At 44.7% G+C, this 24,847-nt stretch overlaps 1 protein-coding gene across 3 annotated transcripts; it reads left to right on the top strand.

The window, feature by feature from the left end:
- Positions 1-39: 39 nt before the first annotated feature.
- Ppil6 (peptidylprolyl isomerase like 6) lies at positions 40-23,396 on the top strand. Of its 3 annotated transcripts, XM_034524556.2 has the most exons (8): positions 40-222; positions 3,196-3,291; positions 6,530-6,718; positions 10,908-10,970; positions 11,069-11,216; positions 12,995-13,051; positions 17,026-17,161; positions 21,556-23,396. In XM_034524556.2, the coding sequence occupies exons 1-8, from the start codon at positions 82-84 to the stop codon at positions 21,665-21,667; spliced, it is 942 nt and encodes a 313-aa protein (XP_034380447.1). In that variant the 5' UTR covers positions 40-81; the 3' UTR covers positions 21,668-23,396. The 3 variants fall into 3 exon arrangements, with proteins under 3 accessions (XP_034380447.1, XP_076773278.1, XP_076773279.1); XM_076917163.1 differs by lacking the exon at positions 12,995-13,051 and having other exon boundaries at positions 42-222; XM_076917164.1 differs by lacking the exon at positions 3,196-3,291 and having other exon boundaries at positions 44-222.
- Positions 23,397-24,847: the final 1,451 nt, after the last annotated feature.

Genomic DNA, 24,847 nt, shown 5'->3' with positions numbered 1-24,847 from the left:
TTGCGGGCGTTGGGGGTGGAGCCACGCGGTTGCCGTAGCGACTCGCTTTATTTGTGTTCCCGGCTTTCCGCTAGCGCTACCATGGCCAGCCAGCAGCCGTGCCGGCCGAAGTCGAAGCCCCCAGCATGCCGCACGCAGTTGCCGCCCGAGCCGCCGCTGAAGCTGAAGGTGGTGGGGCTCTTCAAGAGCTCCAGCTTTCAGGTGTCGAAGACCATCGCTGAGGTAAGTCTCGGACTCCACGCGCACCTCAGCCTCCCTGCCGCGGTCCACGTTCTGTCCTAGGGCTGGATGGGGGACGAATGCGGTTCGCGAGGAAGGGAGACCTAGAAACACGCAAGCGATCACGGGGAAACGTGTGGGGGAATGGTCATTTCGGAGCACCTATGGATGGAGATGCTAGTCCACGTGAATTTTTTTTATTGGATTATGGATTTACAAAATTCAAAATTACGGAAAAATATTCAAAAGCTCCAGCTTTCAGGTGTCGATAGACCAGATAGACCACCGCTGAGGTAACCCCTCGCCCCAGACACCACGCGCACTTCAGCCACCCTGCCGCTGGTTTAAAAAAAAAAAAAAAAAAAACTCCTTGTGATTTTTTTTTTTAAACGTAATTGTGGAAGGTCCTTTTCTTTATAATTCCTGTAGTTGTTTCTGCATTTTAGCAGAATCAGATACTTTTCAGATTCTTAAGAGATGGCCCAGAAGTGCTGTGAAGAATCCAAGTATGACTTTTTCAACATGTAGAATGATATAAAATACGAGGAAACAAACAAGCAAATGTCAATCACGCCGCTGCATGCCTGCAATCTGCATGCAGGAAAAAAACTGGGGATGTATGGTGGTGAAATTCACGCAGTTCTGCGCCAGGACTATTTTGTTTGTGCTTGTTTTTTCCAGCTGGAGAGCAAGGGCCGGAGAATTCACCTTCAGAACACACACACACACACACACACACACACACACCGCCCCTGCTTGCTCCAGCATCCACAGAGTAAAAGTGCTGTCTTGTGTGCTTCTGTTTGATTCTTTATTGTTGTTTTAAACCAGTGTTTTACAGCCAAATTGGTATTTCAGAGTTTGAAGGATACCGTTTTTCCTTCCTTCCTTCCTTCCTACCTTCCTTCCTTCCTTCCTTCCTTTGTTAGTTGACTTTCTTAAGACATTAATATTTCCTGTGGTTGTTCCACACTGCAGGCAAAGTATTTGCAACTTTTTTTTCTTCCTGAGAAGTTCAAGTAGTAAATATGTTAGGCGTTCTGGGACACAGTCTCAGACTTCTGTTGTAAAAAACAGTGTGCAAAGGTATGGTAGCACAGGCCTGTAGTCCTGGCACCCAAGAGGCCAAGACAGGAAGTTGATGGCCAGCCTGGGCTACATAGTAATTAATACCTTGTCTCCATAAAAAGCAAAGCAGTGGACCCAGAGTATAAGTGTTCTAATAAAACTTTATTGTAGATGCTGAGTTAGACTTATATATAATTTTGATATAACATAAAATATGATTCATCTTTTGATTATTTTCAACCATTAAAAGATGCAAAATTATGCTTGACTGTCAGTTCTTTACAAAACTGTTCAGGAGTTAACACCTGCTGTAGAGGATATTAAGTCAACAAAACAATGGTTTTTAATATTGTAATAATGTAATTTTCCTTTAAGTTTCTGCCTCTTGTGATTCTATTCAAATATGAAAATGTATCAATGTAAATTAACTTCTAGCTTAATTGAGGATATTTGATTATAATTCCAGTATGTCTGTGAGTGATCCCAGATGCTTAGACTTAGATTTTTAAAAGGTAAGGATAAATACTAGCATATATTTTAATTTAGATGTAGTCCATTCTATAACAAATGTGTTATTTACAAGCATAACAGGGCCTAATTTGAAAATGACTGATCTTATTACTTTAAATAACTCCTTACTTAGAAACAGTGGCCATCCTGCAGGATTGTCTGAAACTGAACATAGACTGTGTAATTGAGAAGACGTTCTGTTGTTTGGGTACCACGGTCTAAGAAGGCAAGTGGCCAGGTCGCTGTTGCCATCTTGGGCCCATCCCAGAGTATGATACGCTGTCACCCGGGCTTCCTCTTGAAATCATCTCACCTGATAGAGCGTGCTAGGCCTGTGCCTTTTAGACCACGATGGGGCCTCAAAGCATCATCCTTAGCAATCAAGGTTTGGTTTCTAGCACCATGGCTGCCAGCTTACAGCCTCTTACAGCTGCAGCTCCTGGAAATCCCGTGGCCTCATCTCCATCAGCATCCACACTCACGTGAACCTTAACCACCTCCCTCTCCAACCCAACACGCACATACACATAATTTTTTTTTTAAAGTCTGTTTTAGAAGTAATTTTCTCTGATTCACACACATGAAAAATGTTTGACCAAAGCACACTCAATCCTAAGACCTATCCAGAAGCCTAAACTTATTTAGTGTTTGCTGCTTCTTTCTCTGAAAGGCGAAGCTACCATAGTGTCCCTTTGGTCATTCTCCTTACATCAGTTAATTAAAGCAATAAATTTTTTTTTGCTACAAATCAAGCACCCATAGATCTACAGAGATTTAAGAGTTTACTTTGGGGTGGGGGGAGTCCTAAAAGAACATAACAGATCCTAAAACCATTGGTATAAACTCATTTGTTGAGTTATGTATCAATGGTCCACTATATACAAAATGAGCAGTGATACAGGAAAACTAAGACATGCCTTTGCCTTCTCAGTCTTGTTCCCTAGTGAGAGATAAACCTGTCAGGGTCAGAGTGACTCGGTAGAGCCTCTGGGAACAGGCAAGCAGTGTGACCTGCGTGTGCTGGCAGTGTGACCTTTGTGTGCTGTGTAAAACTCCCTGAAGAGCCCTTAAAGCTGGGGGGAAATGATTTTGACTCTAGAAAGAGCTTGGGGGCTGCTGTGATCACACAGGGAGTTGATCACCTGCTGTGCAAGCATGAAGACCTGAGATCAGATTCCTGGTACCCACTTGAAAGCCAAGTGCACTGGAATCCATGTATAACCTTGAGCCTGGGAAGGGTTACTGAGAGATGCTGTGTCAGCAAATCTGCTGGGGAATAGCAGTGGAAGGAAGGCCTCTGGTCTCCACACATGCACACCCCCAGTGTGCCCTACCCCCCCCTCAATAAGTGAGTAAATACATAAATGAGAATTTAAACTGTTTTATCTTGAAACCTAGACTTTGAAAGCCAATTACCCGTCCAGATTTGAAGATCCTGTGATAGTTCCTCTTCAGGAATTTGCTTGGGATCAGTATCTGGAGGAGAAGAAGAGGGTAAGGTGTATGCCGGCATTGGGGGTATTGACAAGTACCTTTCTACATGGATTGCTGTGCAGTTTGGGGAAGACAGCAAATACAGCTGTGATTATTCCTCTTAACTGTGTACTTTCCCTAAATTATTTCAATCATCTTCCTAGATATCTTTCCTAAACAGTAGAACACTTCCAGAATGTTCTTTGAGGTAGCATGTGAGAGAGATACATTTCAAACTGTCAGAGATGACAGCCCTGCTGGCGACCTTCTTTCTTTATGTGTTGCTAACACTTCCTGTGATACCCTGGCACTCAGTGTACATTGACCTGGCCCTTAAGTGTAGGTGTGTATAGCAGGGATAACAGAGTTGTGTGGGGCTGTTGTCTGAGGAGCTCTGCTGGCAGGAGCCACCCTCCCGTGAGGCAGCTTGTTCTCTCGATATCTCTCCTAACAGTACCTCTGAAAAACCCAGACCTGCCTCGGGACTAGCAGAACTTGTTTGGGACAGATAGTAGATAACAGGAAAGCTTACCTCTGATGTGACACCTTCCTCAGATGCTTCCAGATGGTGTTGCCTGGAGCCTAGAGGGAGAAGTATGTGGGTGTGGCATTCTGACTTAGTCACGTAGCATATGGAAAGGTGATGACTTGTATACAGTGCTCAAGCTATGGAGGCCATGATTCTAGCATAGGTGAATAGGGTGGAGGGAGACATTCAGATCCTTCTACAATGAGGAGTAACCACAGGTCCTGGTTTGCCTGGGAAACTGGAAGTTCAATGTGAAACTAGAGCCATAGAAGGAAAGTGGGGCAGTTGGCCAATCAGAACACAAGACACTTCTTTATTAATTTTTATCTATGTGCATGGCTTTTTTCTCTGTATGTAGTCTGTGTACCACATGTATGCCTAGTACCCATGGAAGCCAAAAGAGGGCACCGGATCCTGTTATAGATGGTTGTGAGCCACCATGTGGTTTCTGGGAATTGAACCCAGGACCTCTGGAAGAGCAGCCAGTGCTCTTAACGGCTGAGCCATCTCTCCAGCCCCTACATAGAATAACTTAGGAAAGTTTTATAGTCAGGTTTATGATGTTACCAACTAGCCTCACATTCTCTGCCTGCAACGGTCTGTGGTTTGTGTCCATGTGTAAGGTCATCTTGCACATTCCCACCTTCCTCTTCCACCTGGACCCCTCCCTCCCCAGCCCAGGCTACCTGGAGATTTGTGGGCACACTCCTGCTTGCCTTCCCCTTGTTCTGAATGAGGTTTCCTAGTTCAGCATCGCTGCTTCACTTGCTCTCTCTCTCTCCTTTCTTCTCTCTCCCACCCCTATAGCCATGCTTGTCACCTTAACTTTGTTAGTGTCAACCATGTCTGTGGTAAGTGTAGACCTTCGTGGCACATTTAGTCCCAGTGACTCAGTTCATTAGGCTTAGCTGGCCTTATGCTTCTGCAGAATATAATGCTTCCCTATAGGCCCAGCTTCAGGGACCATGGGAAAGCCTATCCCTCTACTCACAAACAAACAAACAAGGTCAGCATCATAAATTAGTAAAAAGCTCTAGAAAACATCAAGGCCCGGCTGCTGTCTTGAGGCGAGCCGGCACATCTCCTGATGCACATCCGAGGCAGAGATAAGGTGTTTACATTTTTGTGCCTTCCATCTCATTGAACAAAATTTCCACAGTTACATTTCCCCCCTCTTGTTACAGGCTTGGGTCTTGCAAAATATAGCAAGAAATCCAAACATGCTAGGGATTGCCCAGCCCTCATCAGTGATTCGCCATCCATCATGGATGGAGAGAAAACCTGGAGACAGGTTTGAGGAAGGGCACAGAGAGCCAGGTAGAGGAGAGTAACGCTCCTCCAAGGAGCTGGCAACACAGCTCGCTGGCAAATTGAAGGCAAATTGTAGCCCAGACTAGAACTTCTCCAATTCAGTCTCTAGTCCAGCTGACTGATTGGAGCAAGAGGGACAGACGGGCATTTGTATGTCCTCTATGGAGAGGGTGTGTTGATATTTCATGTTGTCGAGAGGAACGGTAAACACAGCTCAGCAGGCACACACCGCCACACTCCTGTCTGCTGGCTTATCTGGGACGATGTCTAGAGAGTATCTAAATCTGTCAAACAGAGAGTGACAGTAAACACCGAGGGGAAAGCACGGGAGGCTGAGGAAAGGGACACCAATACTACGAACCTCAGAGTCGAGATTGGCCAGAGGAGCAAGCCTGAACTTGGAATGACTGTATTTGTCTCTACTCCTTGCAAGACATGCTAACCGGAGATGACAAGGGAAGGCAAGGTCGGGTGCTGATCCTGTCTTCCAGATGGCTGCCTTTATGAATAGAGCACAGCTTAAAGATTCAACTCCTGTTCCTGCTTACTGCAGCTTGTCGTGACAGGCAGCAGGAACGTCAATATTTCTGCTTACAGAACCAGCATTTCTCTGGATTTCGCTAGAGATGCAGAATCTCTGTCAGCCCATCCTCACGTCTGTCAATCATATGGGCTCACAAATCAGCTTCCTCTATAACTTGTAAATGGTGGCACCAAGTCACTTACGGTCTGCCAGGGCTGGCACTGGGAAGCAACAGGCTGGGTCTCTCAGTGGTCGATGTTTCTCTGACCACACTGGGGACTTGCGAAGTTTATGCTGGTGTTGCATGGATGAAAAATGAGTTTCATTTTAAATTTAAAAGTGTTAGGGACAGTGAGTTTTCTTCTTGTCTTTGATTTATGTATAGACTCCTGTTGGCCTCCAGGAGGCATTTTCTGTTCTCCTCTGTCCAGAATAATCACTGTCTCATGCCTGAGCCCCATATCTTTATTGCACACACACACACACCCTCTCAGTTCTTTGCACTGAAAACGGTGTCTTACTTGGACCCTTTTCCACAAGTGCACACCTCATAAATGGAGACAGAGTGCATTTAATTCACAAATTAATGCAACCGATGCTCTAGGTACATACTGTTATTACCAGATTTCATCTGTCTCAGATTATAATAGTTTAAAGATTGCTTTTTAAGTTATTCTTTGTTCTTCATTATGTTAAGACTCTCAAAAATGGTAAGAATTTTTTTTGACAGCAGAATTCTGAAAGATGGTTTTTAAAAACATTTTAAGAGATGCAATCCTGGAGTTCACAAATTTGGCTGTAGAATTATTCTCAAGCTCTGCTTTGTGGGTTTAGCCATTGTTTTTGTTTTTTTTTGTTTTTGTTTTTCTGTCATTATTCCCCCCATTTCCCTGTAGGAACTGAAGGGTGAAACCTGGGTCTATTCCTCCTATGTGATGTGTTTTATTAATGACCAACTCCTGGGTAATGCATTTGATCTGAAGAAGTGGGCCCAGAAGGTGTGGGATGTAGTTGATGTCCGGCCCTCCGCACTGTATGAAGCGCTTACTCTGGACTATGCCACGAAGTTCTTAAAAGACACCAAGGCAAGTTACACAGATTTCTAATAAAATTTTCCATTATTTGTATTGATTCGTCATTAATCATTGATATTCTCACAAAATAGACACACAGGACCAGGGATTAAGGTGTAACCCCCCCAGGGATCTCTTTAAGGCGGTTTGCAAAGGATTCTTGGTTCAGGGTTTGGCTGGGCAAAGTGTGAAGCAGCAGGCTGTGTTTCTCCTCTCCTGTCCAGATTTCCATGCATGAATTACTGCTTTAGAATAGAAACAGCCTTCCATTATGGCCTGTAGTATTAGCTTCCCAGGAGACTGAGGCAGGAAGATTGTTTGTACGCTTAATTCTAAGGCCAATTTGGACAGTCTCAAAGCAAATCAGAAACTCTTGAAGCCCATTGTTCATTTTGTGCTATGAAACATTTTTAATGACTCCTTGTTATTATATAGTTATTAAATATTTTAGCGATTCTTTATTATTACTACATATTTTAACGAATCTTCATATACTATTATTAAGGCGTGTGTACCACACCATGCTTGTGGACTTGTTTCTCTCCTTCAGTGATATATGGGCTCTGGGGGTTGAACTCAGGTCGTCAAGTAAGGGATTTTCCTGCTGAGCCAGCTCACTGCTCCGGCATGCCACATGTGTGCAGGCGCCTCAGAGGCTGGAAGAGGGCTGAAGTTAAAGGCTTTTGTGAGGCCCTTAATGTGTGTTCAGAGAACTGAACTTGTGTCCCCTGCGTTTAACCTCTGAGTCATCTCTCCTGCCCTGGCCGTGGAATATCTAAATTAATCTTTCTAACACCTCCATGAGAGCTGTTGCATTGAAATGACGTCTGAAGTATGAAAAGTGTGAACTAAGATTAACCCCAGGAGTTTATCTGAACTACAGGATGAGGGCAGTTTAAAGAAGGAAGGAATGGGCAGCAGCTGCAGTGGGAAAGATTGATAGGAAGCCTGAGTTTCAGCAGAGACAGACAGATAGGCAGGCAGGCAGACAGACAAATAGACAGACTGACTGACCAAGGAAGGATGGTGTCCTTCTTTGTTTTCTGTAGTAAACACCATGAGCCAGAGCAACTTCGGGAGGAAGGGATTTACTTGGCCTATAGTCCGTCTTCAAGTGAAGGCAGGGCAGGAGCTTCAGGCAGCAACCTGGAGTCAGGAACTGATGCAGGCACTGTGGAGGGATGCAGGCTCCGTGGAGGGATGCAGGCTCCATGGAGGGATGCAGGCTCCATGGAGGGATGCACACACCGTGGAGGGATGCAGGCTCCGTGGAGGGATGCAGGCTCCGTGGAGGGATGCTGCTTACTGGCTTGCTTCCCCTAGCTCGCTCAGCTCCCTTTCCTGAACAGTCCAGGACAGCACTGCTCACATTGAGCCACACCTCCTCCATCATTAGCAATTAAGAAAATGCCCCGCAGATATGCTCACTGACCAATATGATGGAGGCATTTCCTCAACTGAGGCTCCCTCTGCCCTGGTGTGTATAGGTTTGTGTTACATTGACAAAAACTTAACCATGACAGAGATTAAAAAGAAAAAGGAAAAAAGAAAAAAGGAAAAATCTTTGATGTCATAACCTCTGCTCATGCTGGTCTGTGCCCACAGAATGACCCAGTGGTAGGACCTGAGCTGTGCAGAGGCAAAGACTTCATCTCATGGACCCCTGTTTAACTGCTGCCTGGAACAGGAACTAAGCATACTCGGTACCTAGTATTTGGCTGAACAAACAGTGCATTCAGAGAGACAGGAGTCGGGAGACACATGGTGTTCCCAGGAGTGTCAGTGGCAATAAGGATAGAACTTGTAGTCAGTAACGGTGAGAGCCTCAGCCAGGAGTCGAGGTGCCGGGGAATAACGCTGCCTTAAGAAGCAGGATGGCTATTGCAATGGTGCTGACTCACAGTTCACAAGGAAGCTGGGAAGATGACTTTAGAGACTAGTTAGGAAACAAGGGAGGCCAAATACCAGGGAAATGGCCAGAGCCATCCATGCCAGAGGAATGTGTGTCCAGGAAGCCACCCCAGGCTCGTCAGGCACAAACCCTGGGTTCAGGCTGCCACCCTCAACATGGAAAGTTGTGTCTTTACAATACGTCCTGAACCCCAGGACTCCAGAGCACTTGTCTGGCAAGTCTAGGCCATATGTCTCTCACCTGCCTGCCTCTCACAGGGTGGGAAGAGGGAGAATGGGGCCCTGAACATTCTAGCAATGCTGGTGAAACCCACTGGTTTGTTGCCCAGATAGGAAGGCTAGTCAGATGTTAGGCAGATGCAGAAACTCAGCAGATCCCAAAGAAAACAGGCCAGCCTGTGGCTTTCTACCATTCTAAATCAGAGACTTTTATCCACAAGGAAAATAGTCCAGCAGAGCTTCTCATAGACTGTGAGATATCCTCTTTGCTTTGGGGTGTGCCAAAGCGAGCTGCTAGCCGGGAGGGTATTTGAAAGGCACTGTAGTGACATGTGCTAGCAATAATCAAAGTGTGAATCGAGTGGCATTGAGAATGAGGGACCTACATTCCTGAGGAAAGACTTAAGAACTACTACCGAGGGTTCTCTTGTTGAACCAAACCAAGAATCCTGTCTATTTCTAGGTTGGAATGTCATGCTAGACAAGTTTATGTCCCTGCCTCTTTAGAGCTGGCATTAGAGGTGTGTTCCACTAAACTCATCCAGCCGTATCTGCTCCCGACAGCCATATACAGATAATCAACTGATTGTCTTCATTTCCGGCAAGTTAATTATGCCTAAGTACACTTTCATTCATTTCCCCGGTCAACCATCATTTCCGACATAACCTCTTGTCCGTTCTATTGTGACGTTTATTTAGGCCTCCTGTTCCTTAGCTACAGAAGCTAAGAGACTCAAACAAGTTAATTATAATTATCCAGGCACTGTGTAATCCTGTATTATTGCCTGTAACCCCAGCTTTCAGGAGGCTGAGACAGGAGGATTTGCATGAGTTCAGGGTTAGCCTGGGCTGTGCCTTTAAATGAATTCCAGACCAACCTGGGTTGGATTGGGAGGTGCTGTCTGAAAACAGTAACAGAAAACTTTAGTTACACCTACTGTGCTCTTAACCCTTCCATGCTGGGTGCCAGACAGCACAAGTACTATTTCAGCATTCTAACTAAAAGAATTTAAAAGGTCAGAGTGACAGAGAACAACACAATATTTTTAAAGAACTATCATATGATTCCCAGATTCCTGAGGAAGAAGGGAAGACAAGTTATGTACTGCATTAATTAAGTTGGCTTCCTGTTATATGGCAGTGATGGCCAAGATAGGAAATGCACCCCACTAGATGTATGGTTGATCCTGAGAGAAGGGAGATAAAGACTAAGTATTTATTTTGGATGTCTTTTGCTTTGTTTTGTTTTTGAAACAGTGGCTTACTCCATAGCTCAGGCTAGCCTGAAACTCACAATATAGCCCAAGCTATCTTTGGACTCAACAGCAGTCCTCCTGCCTTAGCTTCACAAATGTTGGGATTACAGACATGACCACCATGACCAGTTTTGGATGCCCTCTTATGGAGCTAGGCACGGCCTCAAAAACAGTTGTCTCTGCCGGGAGGCTCCTCATGTGACACGTGAGGACTATAGAACAGGAGAGGTGGACAAAGGTAACTAGAAAGCATTCCCCCTTCTCTTTCCTGTCTGTGCTGCCAAACCATAGTGGGAACAGTGGCCTTAATTTCCCAGTCAGAATGGGCGTGGCTTGGCTCTGGCTGGTCTCCAGTCTCTGAAAATCCAGGACACACGGTAACCAACTCCATGACAGTCACTTGGATCTTTTCCCAAGCCTACTCAGAAGAGTACAAAGGAGTCCCCAGAGTGTCCCTTTCCCCAGGAGGACTGTCCCCTGCTCCTTTCCACTCTGAGCTCAGGAATCTCTGAATTTCTAGGCCATGAACTCTCAGTCCTGCATAATAAGTTAACACTGTTCAAAGGTTCGCTCCTGAGAGGGTTTGTAACTAGTATGTAATGTGGGTTATAAAGACTTGGTAAAATAAATTTTAAAATTTCATTAAGTCATTAATTTTACTATTGAGTTTTCTCTTGGTGTTATGGTTTAGCTTGTATTTGCTGTATTGTGGTTAAAATCTTATCACTGAAAAGAATGTCTTATTTTTTTTAACATTGCTAAAACTTTCTTACAAAAATTGACCTGCATTATTTTTTTCTCCCTAATTGCAATAGCATGATTTTGTGTTCTTGGACATTAGTATTGATCTTTCTCCAATTGGAAGACTGATTTTTGAAGTAAGAGAATTTTACTATCTTTCTCAAATAACTTTTGAGGAGTCTGTAATTGATCAACTATTGAGTAATCTTTGAAACCGTTCGTCTTTCTTTTGTAGCTATATTGTGACACATGTCCCAGAACATGTACAAATTTTCAGGTCTTGTGCACAGGATCGTCCGGGTTTTCTGAGAGAGGCATAAAGCTTCATTACAAAGATTCGATTTTTCATCGAGTCGTCCAGAATGGCTGGATACAAGGAGGAGGTGAGGTGAAGACTGTAAATATCATCAAAGCAGAGCGCTCAAACTTTTATTCATTTACCTTTATAGAACTCATAAAGAGTTAGGCCTGGCCTCCAGTTGGCCTCTGCCTCCTGAAAGCTGGTATTAAAGGTGCGCACTACCACACCTGGCCTCGGATAGTCTTGGGTGTTAGGGTGAGGCATGTGTATATGCAGATGCCTTTGTTTTGTCTTTGCATCAACAATGAATAGCATAATTTAGATGCTCCATACTCTTTTCCAAATACATTCTCTCTGTCTGCTTATTGTTGTATCAGATTCTATTAAAAAAAGAATGCACATGCCTGCTATAGTTAGCTTGCTTGTACATGGATACAGTAGCTCGGTCCTCCAGCCAGTATTTATTGAACACGGTACAGAGGAGAGGGTGGATCAGAGAGCTAAAGGAAGTAGAGTGTATGGATGGGGGAGGTGGGGCTACAGAAGACAGACCTGCTTACCTCTCAGGTGTGAGTGGATATAAAAGAACTTGTACCAGGAGTCTTTATAATGGGAATATTGCCTAAGCCAAAGTATGCAGCGCCTATAAACACCAACTACAAACAAAAGACCTCTCATTATACTAAAAGGAATTTTGTTCATTATTTAAATAAGTAAGTTATCATTGTGGATAGCTATGTTTTTTACAGTGCTAGATGTCAAATTTAGGGTCGTATACATGCTGGGCAAGTTCTACCACTGAGCTACACTCGCAGCCAAGAGTAATTAAAGAAATGAAAATCTAAATGTAACTTTTAAAAAGCATCTACGTGTGTGTGTGTGTGTGTGTGTGTGTGTGTGTGTGTGTGTGTGTGAAGGTGGGTTGGGTTCCTGCAGGTTTGTATGCACATGTGCAGAGGCCAGAGGTCAACCTTGGGTACCATTCCTCAAGAGATGTTTACCTCGTTTGTTGAGATAGGGTGTCTTACTGTGATTGGCGATTGCCAATTAAGCTAGGGTGGCTGGACAGTCAGCTCCAGGACCCACAATATCTGCAGCATGTGCCACCCTGCTTCCTTTTTACGTGGATAGTGGGGATCAAACTCAGGTCTTTGTGGTTGTGCAGAAAACACTTTACCATGTGAGCTACCTTCCCAGCACCTAGAGAATCTGTTTTCACTCACGTTCAAAAAGGAGCTGAAGAGATGGCTCAGTGGTGAAGAGCACTTGTTCTTGCAGAAGACCTAGGTTCAATTGCTAGCACCCAGATAGCAGCTCACAACTGTCCATAACTCCAGTTCTAGAATGCACATAATACTCAGACATATATGTGAGCAAAACATAGACATAAAATAAATATTTGCTGGGCATGGGGGGGGGTGCCTTTAATCCCAGCACTGAGGAGGCAGATCACTGTGAGTTTAAGGCCAGCCTGATCTACAATGTGAGTTCCGAGACAGGCAGCATTGTTACACTGAGAAACCCTGTCTCAGAAGAACTTCTGCCATTTTGTTTGCTCAGTTTAATTTTTCTCAGTTCTCTGAAAAGCGAAGTGAAACATGGAGAAACAGATGAAGTAAATGGATCTGGGTGAGCATCTTCTTTAAATTGTGGCCATATGACAACTGAATATTTTTCAAAGGTTTTCCAGTATAACTTACAGAATCGATAAACACTGAAATGATTACAGGCTAAAGAGAAGTGATCATCATAGTATTTTCAGTTGAGCATCTTACTCTAGACTTGATATAAAATGTAACCAGAATTAGACTTAGGCATGTGCTCTTTGTCAACTCTGATCTGACTGTTATCATTTCTTAGATATAGTAGAAGGACGTGGAGATGATGGGGAGTCTATTTATGGACCAACATTCGAAGGTATGTAGCTTTAGTTTGTCAGTCCTAGTACCTAATTGTTCAAATGTAAAAGGATTCAAATAAGGCCATTTGTGATAGTATTTAATTTAGTAGAAACAAAAGTTGAAAGCAGCGCTCCCTTCACACTGGAGATGTTTTGAAGTGGGGCGTTGTCTGACTGGCACTGGAGATGTAGCTGAGTTGGTAGGATGCCTACTTGCCTAGCACGCCTGAACTGTGGGTTTAATCTCCTGGACCACATCAACTGCTGGATCATGCTGTAATCCCAGCACTGAGGAGGTAGAGACAGGATGACCAGGCGTTCAAGGTCATCCTCAGATATGTAGAGTCCGAAGCCAACTTGGGCCACATGAGACTGCCTCAACTGTCTCTTGGTCCAGTCTACAGAAGCTTTGTATACACATTTACTTGCCTATTTCTTTAGGACAAATCTCAGAACTAATTAGTTCCCTCTTGTTCTCCCAGGGAGTAGAAATGGTATTAAAGAGTACTAGAGTCCTGGCAAAACGCCAACAAGCCGATTTGAAAAGACTGTCACTGGTCAGAGATATGGAAGTTTGACCTCTATAAAAATAGTAATTGCAGTTGGTTGGAGGACAACATATATTTTAAACCCACGACTTGGTAGTGATGCTGTGTTATAAAATAGTCCAACTGGTTCCCTTTGGAGGACTGATAGAAAAAGAGCTCACTGTCTTGGGGCTGGAGAGATGGCTCTGTGTTTAGAAGTGCACACTGCTTTTAACAAGGGTCTGAACTTGGTTCCCAGCACCCATAGTAGGTAGCTCACGGCCACCCGTAACTCCAGCTCTAAGGGATCCAATGCCCTCTTTTAGACTGCATGGATACTTACACACACATGCACATATACACACACTCAAGTAAATAAAAATAAATATTTTCTAAAAAATTATCTTGAAAACTGAGGGAATTAAACATCTATTTGTCCTTCTCTGTGTGAAATATATCACTCTACAGATAAAGAGAAGTATCTAAGCTGGATATGGCCTCACACACATTTAATCCCCAAACTCAGGAGGCAGAAGCAGGCATATCTCTGTGAGTTGGAGGTCAGCTTGTTCTATATAGTTCCAGGACAGCCAGAGCTACATAGTGAGATCCTACCTCAAAAATAACATTAAGATAGATGGTTGAGTAGATGGATGGATGGATGGATAGATAGATAGATAGATAGATAGATAGATAGATAGATAGATAGATAGATAGGGATAACAAATGAAAGCGAGCCGGGCGTTGGTGGCACACACCTTTAATCCCAGCACTTGGGAGGCAGAGGCAGGCAGATTTTTGAGTTCGAGGCCAGCCTGGTCTACAGAGTGAGTTCCAGGACCGCCAGGACTACATAGAAAAATCCTGTCTCAAAAAACAAAAAAAAAAAAAAAAAAAAAAAAACAAACAAACAAAAAAAACAAACAAAGAACGAACGAACGAACGAACGAACGAACGAACGAAAGAAAGAAAGAAAGAAAGAAAGAAAGAATCAACTCTTTATAAAAGTATTCCAGAGGCTGGAGAAATGGCTCAGTGGGTAAGAGCACCTGCTGCCCAAGCATGAAGACCCAAGTTTGGATTCTAGCACCATAGAAAAAGCTGAGCATGGTTGTATGTGCTTGTATCATGTGTGTGTCCATGGTGGCGGGGGGAAGGGGGGGGATGCTGGGGCTTATGATTCCAGCTTACTTCCAGGTTCATAAGAGATCCTGTCTTAAAGAAACAAACGGAAGAATGGTAGAACAGGATACCCAGTGTCTTCCTCTGTCCCTGTCTTAGTCATTGTTCTGTTGTTGCAAAGAGACACCATGACCAAAGCAACGCTTCCTGAAGAAAGCATCAACTTGGAAGCTTTCTTACAGCCTCAGAGAGTTAGTCCATTATCATCGCAGTGGGGAGCAGGTAGCAAGCCCTGGCATGGGCTATTGAAACCTCAAACCAGCAACACACCTGCTCCTACAAGGCCACTCGGCCTAATCTTCCAAATAGTCTACTAACTGATGACTAAGTATCTAAATATACCAGCCCATGGGGACGATTCTCATTCAAACCTACATAGGCCTTTATAAGCATGTACACAGGTTTGGTCCTGCACATGTTACCTACACCATGATGTGTGTGCACCAATTCTCTCTCTCTCTCTCTGTCTCTCTCTCTCTGTCTCTCTGTCTCTGTCTCTGTCTCTCTCTCTCTCTCTCTCTCTCTCTCTCTCTCTCTCTCACACACACACACACACACACACACACACACTCTCTTAGTAAATGATTAAGAAATACTACAGTAGAATAGCAGCTTCTTCCTGGCCACAGTGGACATAGGTATAAGTCTTTGTTGCATTAGACCCTCTGAGCATCATGGCGACAAAGACAGCAGAAATTCTGTGCCTCTGTTGAAATGCTGCACTACCAAGGGGTAGAGCAAGCCTCTGCATCCTGCTACAGTTAGTTCCATTGCAGTGTGATGTATTCAAAAGAAATCTCCTTATTGGGGCTGGTGAGATGGCTTGGCACTGTGTAGACCTGGCTACCTGTGTTCAGCCCCAAGACCCATGCTAGAAGGAGAGGCCAATTCCAAACTGTTGTCCTCTGACCTTCACATGCATGTGTGGCACATATGCGCACATACACACATACACATATTGTAAGTCCTTTACAGAAAACCTTCTCTCTCTCTCGCTCTCTCTCTCTCTCTCTCTCTCTCTCTCTCTCACACACACACACACACACAATTTTAAGTCCTTTTACAGAAAGTGTCGGGGTGGAGAGATGGTTTGGCGCCTACGAGCACATAATACTCTTACAGACAACCTTGGACTGCACCCCAGCACTCAGTTCACAGCTGCCTGGCACTCCAGCTCAGGGGAATTAATGCCCTCTTGTGGCCTTTGTGGATATTAGCCATGCACATACATACACACAACATAAAAATAAGTCTTTTTTAAAAAGTGCAGAACAAACCTTTGCATCACACAACACCATGCAATAAAAATCACGTAGTATATGGCAAAACCAAGATTTTTATCGTCAAAGTTCATCAGTGGCATATTAAAACAGCAGGCAGGCTGGGGGCGGGGGGAGTCAGATAAGTAAGGAACTTGCTTCAAAGACCAGATTTCAGGTCCCTAGCAACCCTGGTAAAAACTGGGCTGTCTTGGCAGCCTTTCTCTGATTTTAGCACTAAAGAGGCAGAGACAAGGGATCGTCAGGGCAAGCTGGACAGCAAGACTTACCAAATCAGTGAGCTCTGGGTTCAGTGAGAGTTACCCTGCCTCAGTATATAAAGAGGAGCTGCAGTTGACGAAGACATTTGCCATCCACCTCTGGCCTCTGCACACGGTTTTACGTAACTACTATAATAAATATAGGCTTTACCTTGTAAACTAGAGGCAGATCTGTGAAGAGTTCTGTGGGCCAGGCAGGCCTTGAAATCTTCTTTCCTTAGTTTGAGGCCCAGCTGTCTAGGTAACTACGTGTTAGCTGATTAAGCTAGCATTGAACCCAACACCTTATACATGCTAGGTCAGGTGCCTGACCTCTGAGGTAAATCACCAAGTCAGAACTTTATAGTCAGTGGATAATGGCTGGCTTTGTCGTGCACTACGTGATTTAGTACGCTTCAGCTTGGAGGCTCTATGAGTTATGTTTCTGTGACAAAGCAACGCAGGGGAAGGAAGGGTTTGCTTCGGCTCACAGTTTGAAGGTGTCGTCTGTTGCTGTTCACTGTGAGCAATGCGCACCCCAAGGACTTGAAGCTTGACACCCCAAATGAGCTAAATGCTCAAGTAGTAGTTCTAATAAGACTTCACGGCTTTAAAAAAGTTCCTTCAACATTTGAAAGTAATTAAAACTAAGTTTGGAGTATATTGCTCAGTGTGATGGAGCCTGGCGAAGCTTTCTTTGTTCCTTACACATTGTTGGAAGTGACACAGATTCCTCAATGACCCGCTGATTACTCTTTCCTAGATGAAAACTTTTCGGTTCCTCACAATAAAAGGGGAGTTCTTGGAATGGTCAACAAAGGTCATCATACCAACGGGTCACAGTTCTACATCACACTACAAGCAGCTCCCTATCTGGATAAAAAATATGTGGCTTTTGGGTATGTATATTATAGGTTTTTCTGTATAATAATCATACATATAAAATGTTACCCCAAAATATTTGCATGATTATTGCACACAGTCTATGATAGATAGGGCTAAAAGCAAAAAATAATACAGACACATTTAGCAATAAAGAGTTATAACAACATTGTTATCCATAAAATAAACGAAGCTTAGTGGGTAAAGGTGCTTGCTGCACAATCCTGATGATGAGTTCAATTCTTGGAGCCCACGTAAAGGTGGAAGGAGATCCAACTTCATAAAAATTGTCCTCTGATTTCAACACATGTACCATGGTCTACTCACCACATACGTGAATCATACATAAACTTGCATACACAATTTTTAAATACAGAAATTAAACCCAGCTATGGTAATGATCTGTCTACTCATCTGTCTGTCTGTCTGTCTGTCTGCACCCACCTACCCACTTACCTGTAATAACTATTAGACCATTAGTAAGAAGCCCATTAGGCTGTGGCCACGGTGGGTAATGGATATACTTTCCATCACTCCTGTGTTCTGTTCTCTGCTGAGTTACTGCTCAGCCCACGAGGAAGCAAGCGGCCTGTCCTTCCTGGTGATGCTGTAAACCATTTCTGAGTATTTATTAGGTTGTTTCAGTCCCTCCAGAGGGCCATTTATTGCCTCTGCAATTCAGGAATGACTTTCATATTGCTGTCCACTTCAACAGCAAGAGTGCCTTTAGTTTAATGCTTTCTGTGGAAAGAGTAGGAACGTAATGTTCTTCCAAAATGTAGCTTTTTATTAGATGACTTTTCAGTCATAGACTCATAACTTAATAAGTTGTTTTCCATTTCTCTCACACCAATAAAGTATTCTGATTTTGGAAATGTTTTTGTTGCTTTTGTTTGTGAAAATGTATTCTCTCTCTCTCTCTCTCTCTCTCTCTCTCTCTCTCTCTCTCTCTGTGTGTGTGTATGTGTGTGTGCGCGTGCGTGCGTGCGCGTGTGTGCGCATGTGTGCGCACGTGTGTGTGTGTGTGTGTCTTTGGCCTTTTTTCTTTTTAGACAGTGTCTCACTATGTAGTTTTGGCTGTCCTGGAACTCACTCTGCAAACCAGGTTGACCTCAAACTCAAGAGATCCTCCTGCCTCTGCTTCCCCAGAACTGATGGCATGTGCTGAAAATGGGTGCTCTAATTAATTATATATGCAAATAACTTTATCTCTTCTCTGATCATTTAAGTATCCTCTTTCATCTTGCTTATGATCCTCACCCCTCCACCCCATTACAGCCACCTTTCTCAGACACAACTGTGACTCCATAAAACTGCAGTGCATCCATTACTACTGGCTCCTGCAGGCACACAGAGTGTATGTACAGTCAGCACAGCTCCTGCAGGCACCCAGAGTGTACAAACAGTCATCGAGACACTCCTCACCGCCCCTCCTGCCCCACACCCTTTCTCAGCCATCAGTTTTGCTATTTTCTTGATTCTGAATGAATCTTGATACTGAATCTTGATACTTTTTCTTGATTCATTCAGTAAGTTTCATGGGGCACCTGCCATCTGCTGTTACTGATGGTTAGAGTGACAAGACACAGGCCTGATTTTCAGATACATTAGACCCCACAGAAAGAACCCCACCAAAACCAAAGAAGCAGAGACAAAGCAGGGACTGCATATGGTCTACTTGGAAGGCTTGAAGTAGGATTAAGATTATACCCCCAAGTTCCAGAGTAAAACCAATGCCCATCCTTAGGATCCTTATGGTTTGGATGTCTTGTTTGCAAGGATTCCTTGGCTGTTCATGGAGAGCTCGTTTATTGTCATTGTCATTCTAGCCTCAGGGAGGCAGTGTGTCCCTTTTGTTGTTCAGCTCTATCTGAACTTTCCCCTGAACTCTCGAAATAGCATTTCTCCAAATAGTTTCAGAACTGCACAGAACACAGAAGGAGCTGGAGAAAGGTAACAACAAAATAGACAACTAGTCTTGTTGAATGAGATACATCCTCCTGCCCTCGTGAGGCTGCTGCTTCCCTGGGATCTCCTAGCATTTCCGCTTGTAGAAGCCCACGTGTGGTTAGCAAAGCCTGGAGAACAGAAGTTTCACATCTGTCCGAGGCGAGTCCTCTTTCCAGGTTCTTAACTTGTGAAGGGAGATGATGTTAGGACTGCCTATCAGGAGGCAGTGAGGCAATGCACAGCACGGCCTTGCCCAGGGTCCCTCATGGGGAAAGAGTATGAAACTGCAAGTCTGTAAGAGCTCCATGCACACACATGGTAGACGTGTCGGGAGGTGTGAGTTGGGGAGGGTGGTAGGGGGTTCTCGTTTCCAGAGGGTCCTAAGGTGGGAAGGAACCCTGGGAAGCTATGTCACAGCTGGGGAGCTACAGTGAAGTTAAACATTGGCCACACAGAGGAAGAGGAAATTACAGGGAATCAAGTCAGTTTTTAGAAAGAATGAGGAGCTCTTCCAGTGCGCTCAGGAACAAGAAAGAAGCATGCCCACAGCTCAGATGCTCTAGCTAGAATGTGAAGTCCAAGGGAGAATAGAGATGGACTGGAGAAACGGGATAGGCAAGGACCATCAGGCCGTAGGTGACATGCATGCTTCAGAGTGTGTACTTTTTCCAAAGATGACAAGGAACTATGGAAGAATTTTCTGAGCAGCTTGAGTGGCTCATTGGGAAGATTTCTGTAGAAGTCAAGAGTAAACGGGAAGAGAATGAGAGTGTAGAGAGCCCAGTTAGGACAGTCTAGCCATGATAGGTATAGATGAAATTCTATCTATAGCACAAGCAGCACAGGCAAGCTAAGGGGGAGGGAGCAAATACAAAGATATTCAAGTTACATTCATGGAGCTCGGGGACTCTAACGATGCTGAAGGTAGGAGCATAGTTGAGTGCTTGCCTATATGAACGAGGCCCTGGGGTCTATCTCCAGCATCCCAGCACAACCCTGAAAGGCTTAGCTGCCTTAGATACATGCACCTTACAGTGCTTGCCTGTATGAACGAGGCCCTGGGGTCTATCTCCAGCATCCCAGCACAACCCTGAAAGGCTTAGCTGCATTAGATACATGCACCTTACTTTTAGAGACACTCATTGATACTGGAGCTTGCCAGTATAGCATAGACTGGCTGACCAAAGAACTGCAGGGGTGAGTCAGCCTGTCCCATCACCAACCCAACTCTGGGCTTGCACACATGTTCTGCTCTATCTATCTGGCTTGTATGTAAGCATTAGGGCTCCTGGCCTAAGTCCTCATGTTTGTGTGTAGGCGCTTCAAATGAGCCATCTCCACAGTTCCATGCCACTGGCTTCTAGCTAAAAACATCAAGTCTAGCATCACTAGGGGGCGCTAGCTCAAGGCCAGCGAGTGTCTGCAGAGGCCCAGGTTAGCATGGGCTTGAGTCCTTACTCATGTACCCAGTGGGTAGGGGTTAGGTGCCTAGTATGTGCCAGGCTTTGAACAAAAGTATACCTCTGCCCTCAAGGAAGAACCAGAAGTTAACAAAAATAAATAAATAGATAAAAGATTCCAGGGCCAGTGAGGTGGCTCGGTGGGTAAAAAGCACTTGCCACACAAGCCCGATGATCTGGGTTTGATTCCTGGACCCCATGGTGGGGGGAGAGAGCCTCCTCCTGAAAGTTGTCCTCTTACTTGCATACATGCACACCTGCATACTCATTCACACCCCTCTGGCACGCTCATGCACACACACACGGAAAGAGGGGGGAGGAAGGGAGAGTAGTATTAAATTTAAAGAAAAATATTTTACCCTTGTAGTAGCACTAGCAGTGAGGGGAGCCTAGTACAAATATGAATCCTTGAAACTCTTTCCCAAGAACCTAAAGACTGAGATGAGAACTGAAGGTAGGCCAGGAGATGGCTGGGCAGAGGGAAGGGGGTCGGCTATGGCTGGAAAGTACCAGATGGCTAAAGTACTGGAAGCCATCTGTGTGGAGCAGAACAAGACATCCCTGAGGGGCAGAAGAAGGCACAACAGGCAGGCTTGGCAGGGGTACAGGAGGTTCTCGTCCTCATCTTAAAACAGTGAAGAATTACTGAAGGGTCTAGAGCAGAGAGGTGACATCAGATTTGTGTTTCTGACAGTCCCTCCTGCCTGCAGTGAGAAAGAAGGTTGCCAGGAGGATGGATAGGCACCAGAGCAAATGCAGGGAAGCAGGCCAAAAAACTGCATCAGCAAACAGCTTCAGGGCAGGAGGGACCACTGCCTGAATAGTGGTGCTGGGCATATGGGCAGCAAAGCAGGCACACCTAGAGCCATTAGGTAAATAGATATTTACAAACGCAGTTCATTTGTAATAGCCTTAGCTATAGTTGGGTAGCACCCCATTTGTGATTGTGAGCTAGATATGGAAATTCGTTACTGACCACACTTTTATTCCCTCCTATGCAGGCAACTAATCGAAGGAACCGACGTCCTTAGACAACTAGAATTAGTTCCAACAGAGAACGAGAGACCGCTGCTTCTCTGCAGTATTGCAGACAGTGGAATCCTCTATACATGACTTTCATACCAATCACATTTTCTGTGACGCTTTATTGCTGTGCATTGGATCAGCTGTTCTCTATATTTAATTAAATGGTGCTTGATAACATTTGATTTGATGGCAGTGGCAGACACATTAGGTTGGCTCACCTAACACTTAATCATTCCCCCTTTTCCTCTCCTCCCTCCACCATAGAGACTACAAAAAAACAACTCAGTTTCCCAGACTCCTTTACAGCGGGAAGGCCATTTGAGAGCACTGCGGCTAGTGGGTCAGAGGAATGCCAGTGATCTGGCTCCCACCCCTTCATCATGACTTGAATACAGATAGGCTGAAAGCCAGGAACACTGCTGGGCAATCAGCCCCAACCTCACCACCTCCTACTTCTGGACTTTTTTATCACACAAGGCAAAGTGACCTCTCAGCTCTATTCCTGGTGTTCTTTTGTTACTTGTAGCCTTGAACATTATTAACCTAGCAATGTTACCTAGTGATTTCTGGATCTAAAGCATTTGTAAATGAATTGTCCTGTTGGGAACTAGTTCCTATCGCAATAAACTTGGTAAATCACTGACACAACAGCAAAAAAAAAAAAAAAAAAAAAAAAGAGCATAAAGTTACAAGCTGCATGCCTAGCTTGCAGGCGGGACACGTGTGCTGGATGTTGTAATGGAGTCCTCATCTCTGAGCCATGCTAGCCATGTGAAAATCAAGGGTTTGGGTGGGTCCTTGTGGTGGTAGATCCCAGGGACACTACCAGAACTCTGTTTTATCAGTTGCTCCATCTGAAGGTCCCTAAAGCTACATCACTTGTAGGGCTGGGTTTTAAATGTAGACCAGCAGGCCCTTGTCCTTGACCTCCTGAGCCACAGTCTCTAGGAGAGAGAATCTCAAGATGGAGACAGGGATTCATGTTCATGTGAATGTCTCTTACTTGGACATCTGTGTCCCAAGTCACTTGGGAATCACGAGATGACTGACGTCCCTGATTTCAGCAGCCCCGAGGGTGTCACCATACACACTGGTGACTGCTCAGTTCCTCCTACCACCTCTACCCTTGTGCCTCTCTCGCACTTTTCTGACCCTGTTCCAAAGCAGGTTTGTCCTCCAAGGATTCTGAAAGAGACAGGCCGGTCATTGATTTGGGGCTTGCTAAAAGTAGGCATATGCTAAAATTAGGCGTATATTTATTTTGAGATGATTACAGATTCACAGGAAGTTGCAAAAACAGTACAGAGGAGTCTGGGTACCCTTCACCCAGTTTCCCCAGTGCTTCCATCCTATGTAACTATGGTACAGTATCAAAATAAGCAGCTAACATTGCTGCAAGTGTGTGATGTCATTTCATCATATGAAGCTTTGTTTCACACGTAATCAAAGCCCACCAGCCCAAAGACTATCTCCAGGCTACTCCTTACTCTTCCCCATCCTGTCTTCTGTCGCTGTATTAGTAAACAGACACCAGCGCAAAGGTCTACTGTAGGTGAAGACGTCTGACCGTCTGACCGTTCCACATGGTGAGTGTGTGCTGGGGTGGAAACCGGGCTCTGTCCTTTCCTACCTGCGCCGGCTTCACTGCCTTCTTTGGGCCTTTGTTTCCTCAGGTGAAACTCAGGCTTGTCATCCAAGTTCAGTAGCCTATACTTTGTATAAAGAACCTAAAAAGAGACTTGGTTGCTGTCAGCGCTCAATAGACAGATGCTCATTTTGATATTCAATAAACTGCTGGTAGGACGTGGCCTCCGAATGTGTCCTCTGGAAATGTTCTACAAGGCTTTGCAACAGCCACACCACACTGAGTTCATCCCTCATCTTCACAGAGCTCTGGGATATCTAAAAACTACTCTTTGTTTGGAAATCCTAAAATAAGAGCCTCTATGTAGCCTAGGCTGGCCTTGAACTCACAATCACCATGCCTTGGCCTTCCAAGGACTGGGACTACATATGCACTACTGTAGTAACAATTATTTAAAGTCCCAGCCTGGAGTTTCTTCCCCACTCTGGTTATTGAGTTCCCAGATGAAAGACACACTCACAGCCTGTATATTTACAGTAAGCCCTAAACAGCACAGTAGCTGGGCAGCTCCTGCCCTCCATGCTGTTAGAATCCTAACTTTCCTATGGATAGCCTGAGTTATTACTTACTATTTACTATGTTCAATCTGGGCTGCTCTTAGCTCTAATTGGGCATCCCTCAAGCCATGCTCTCTCAACCCTTAACCCATGGCGGCTTCTCCTCCTTCCTCTCCTACATGTTGTTCTTCCTTGTGGTCCTCCTCCAACTCAGGCCTTTCACAGGCTAAACCCCACTTATGTCTCTTCTGCCCAGCTATTAGCTACTGGCATCTTTACTTACCAATCACAATTAACTTGGAGCTGGATCACTTAGCTAGCATCTGTGTGTGGACTCATCTCTGGGGAAACCAATTTTGGGAGCCCAAATTAACATTAGAATACAAACAGCATCAGGCCAACCCACTACACACTACCGTAACTGAGTAACTAAACCCTGGCTCCCTCTAGGATCTGAGCTAGTCCTCAGGTCATGATGGCGGTATCATAAAAGGGAACAGGGCTTGCCACCATGACTCACCAGATGGAACCCCCTGGGCTTTCCAAGGATCCTGGCTCAAACACGTGACCAGAACTAGTGACGTGGTAACAAAGAACGGGTTTTACTACTGGAGAATTATCAATGTCCTTACATACTTTATCTGATACTGTGAAATAACTGAGATACTCACTTGGCACAAGAAACTGATCTAGTACTAGATGGAATAGTCCCTGCTTGTGATTCCAGCGGCAGAGAAGTAGAGGCAGATGATCAGCCGGCCTGGGGTTATAGTTTTTAAGTCTGGCCTAGGTTAGTCAACAAGTGCAGACCACCAGGGGATGCACGAGAACCTATAAAGAGGAGAAAAGTCCTATTTCCTTTAGTAGCAATATAAAAGTAGAATCCCATCAGTCTTCAGAGACGGCAAGCCATTATCCCTTCTTCATTCCTGCTCTGCCTGGGCTGCAGAAACCTTAATTTCAGATCTGTGTGTCTGTTGAGGTTTTTGTCTTTTACTGTCTATTGTGATGTTAAGTGTGGGCCCCCAAGACCTGGAGTCTGAACCATAGTCTGTGACCCTGCCACCAAGGTAGTTCTGATTGGTGAATAATAAAACAGCTGGGCCAATAGTTGAGCAGAAGACA

This window comes from Arvicanthis niloticus, chromosome 20 (genome assembly GCF_011762505.2).
Source record: "Arvicanthis niloticus isolate mArvNil1 chromosome 20, mArvNil1.pat.X, whole genome shotgun sequence".
NCBI classification, from domain to species: Eukaryota; Metazoa; Chordata; class Mammalia; order Rodentia; family Muridae; genus Arvicanthis; species Arvicanthis niloticus.
This window is presented reverse-complemented; position numbering and strand designations above follow the sequence as displayed.

Coding starts and splice junctions, on each gene's coding strand:
- Ppil6 (XM_034524556.2), top strand. CDS start 82: ATGGCCAGCCAGCAGCCGTGCCGGCCGAAGTCGAAGCCCCCAGCATGC. Junction 11,217..12,994: donor TGGCTGGATACAAGGAGGAG/GTGAGGTGAAGA, acceptor ATCATTTCTTAG/ATATAGTAGAAGGACGTGGA. Junction 17,162..21,555: donor AAAAAATATGTGGCTTTTGG/GTATGTATATTA, acceptor CCTCCTATGCAG/GCAACTAATCGAAGGAACCG.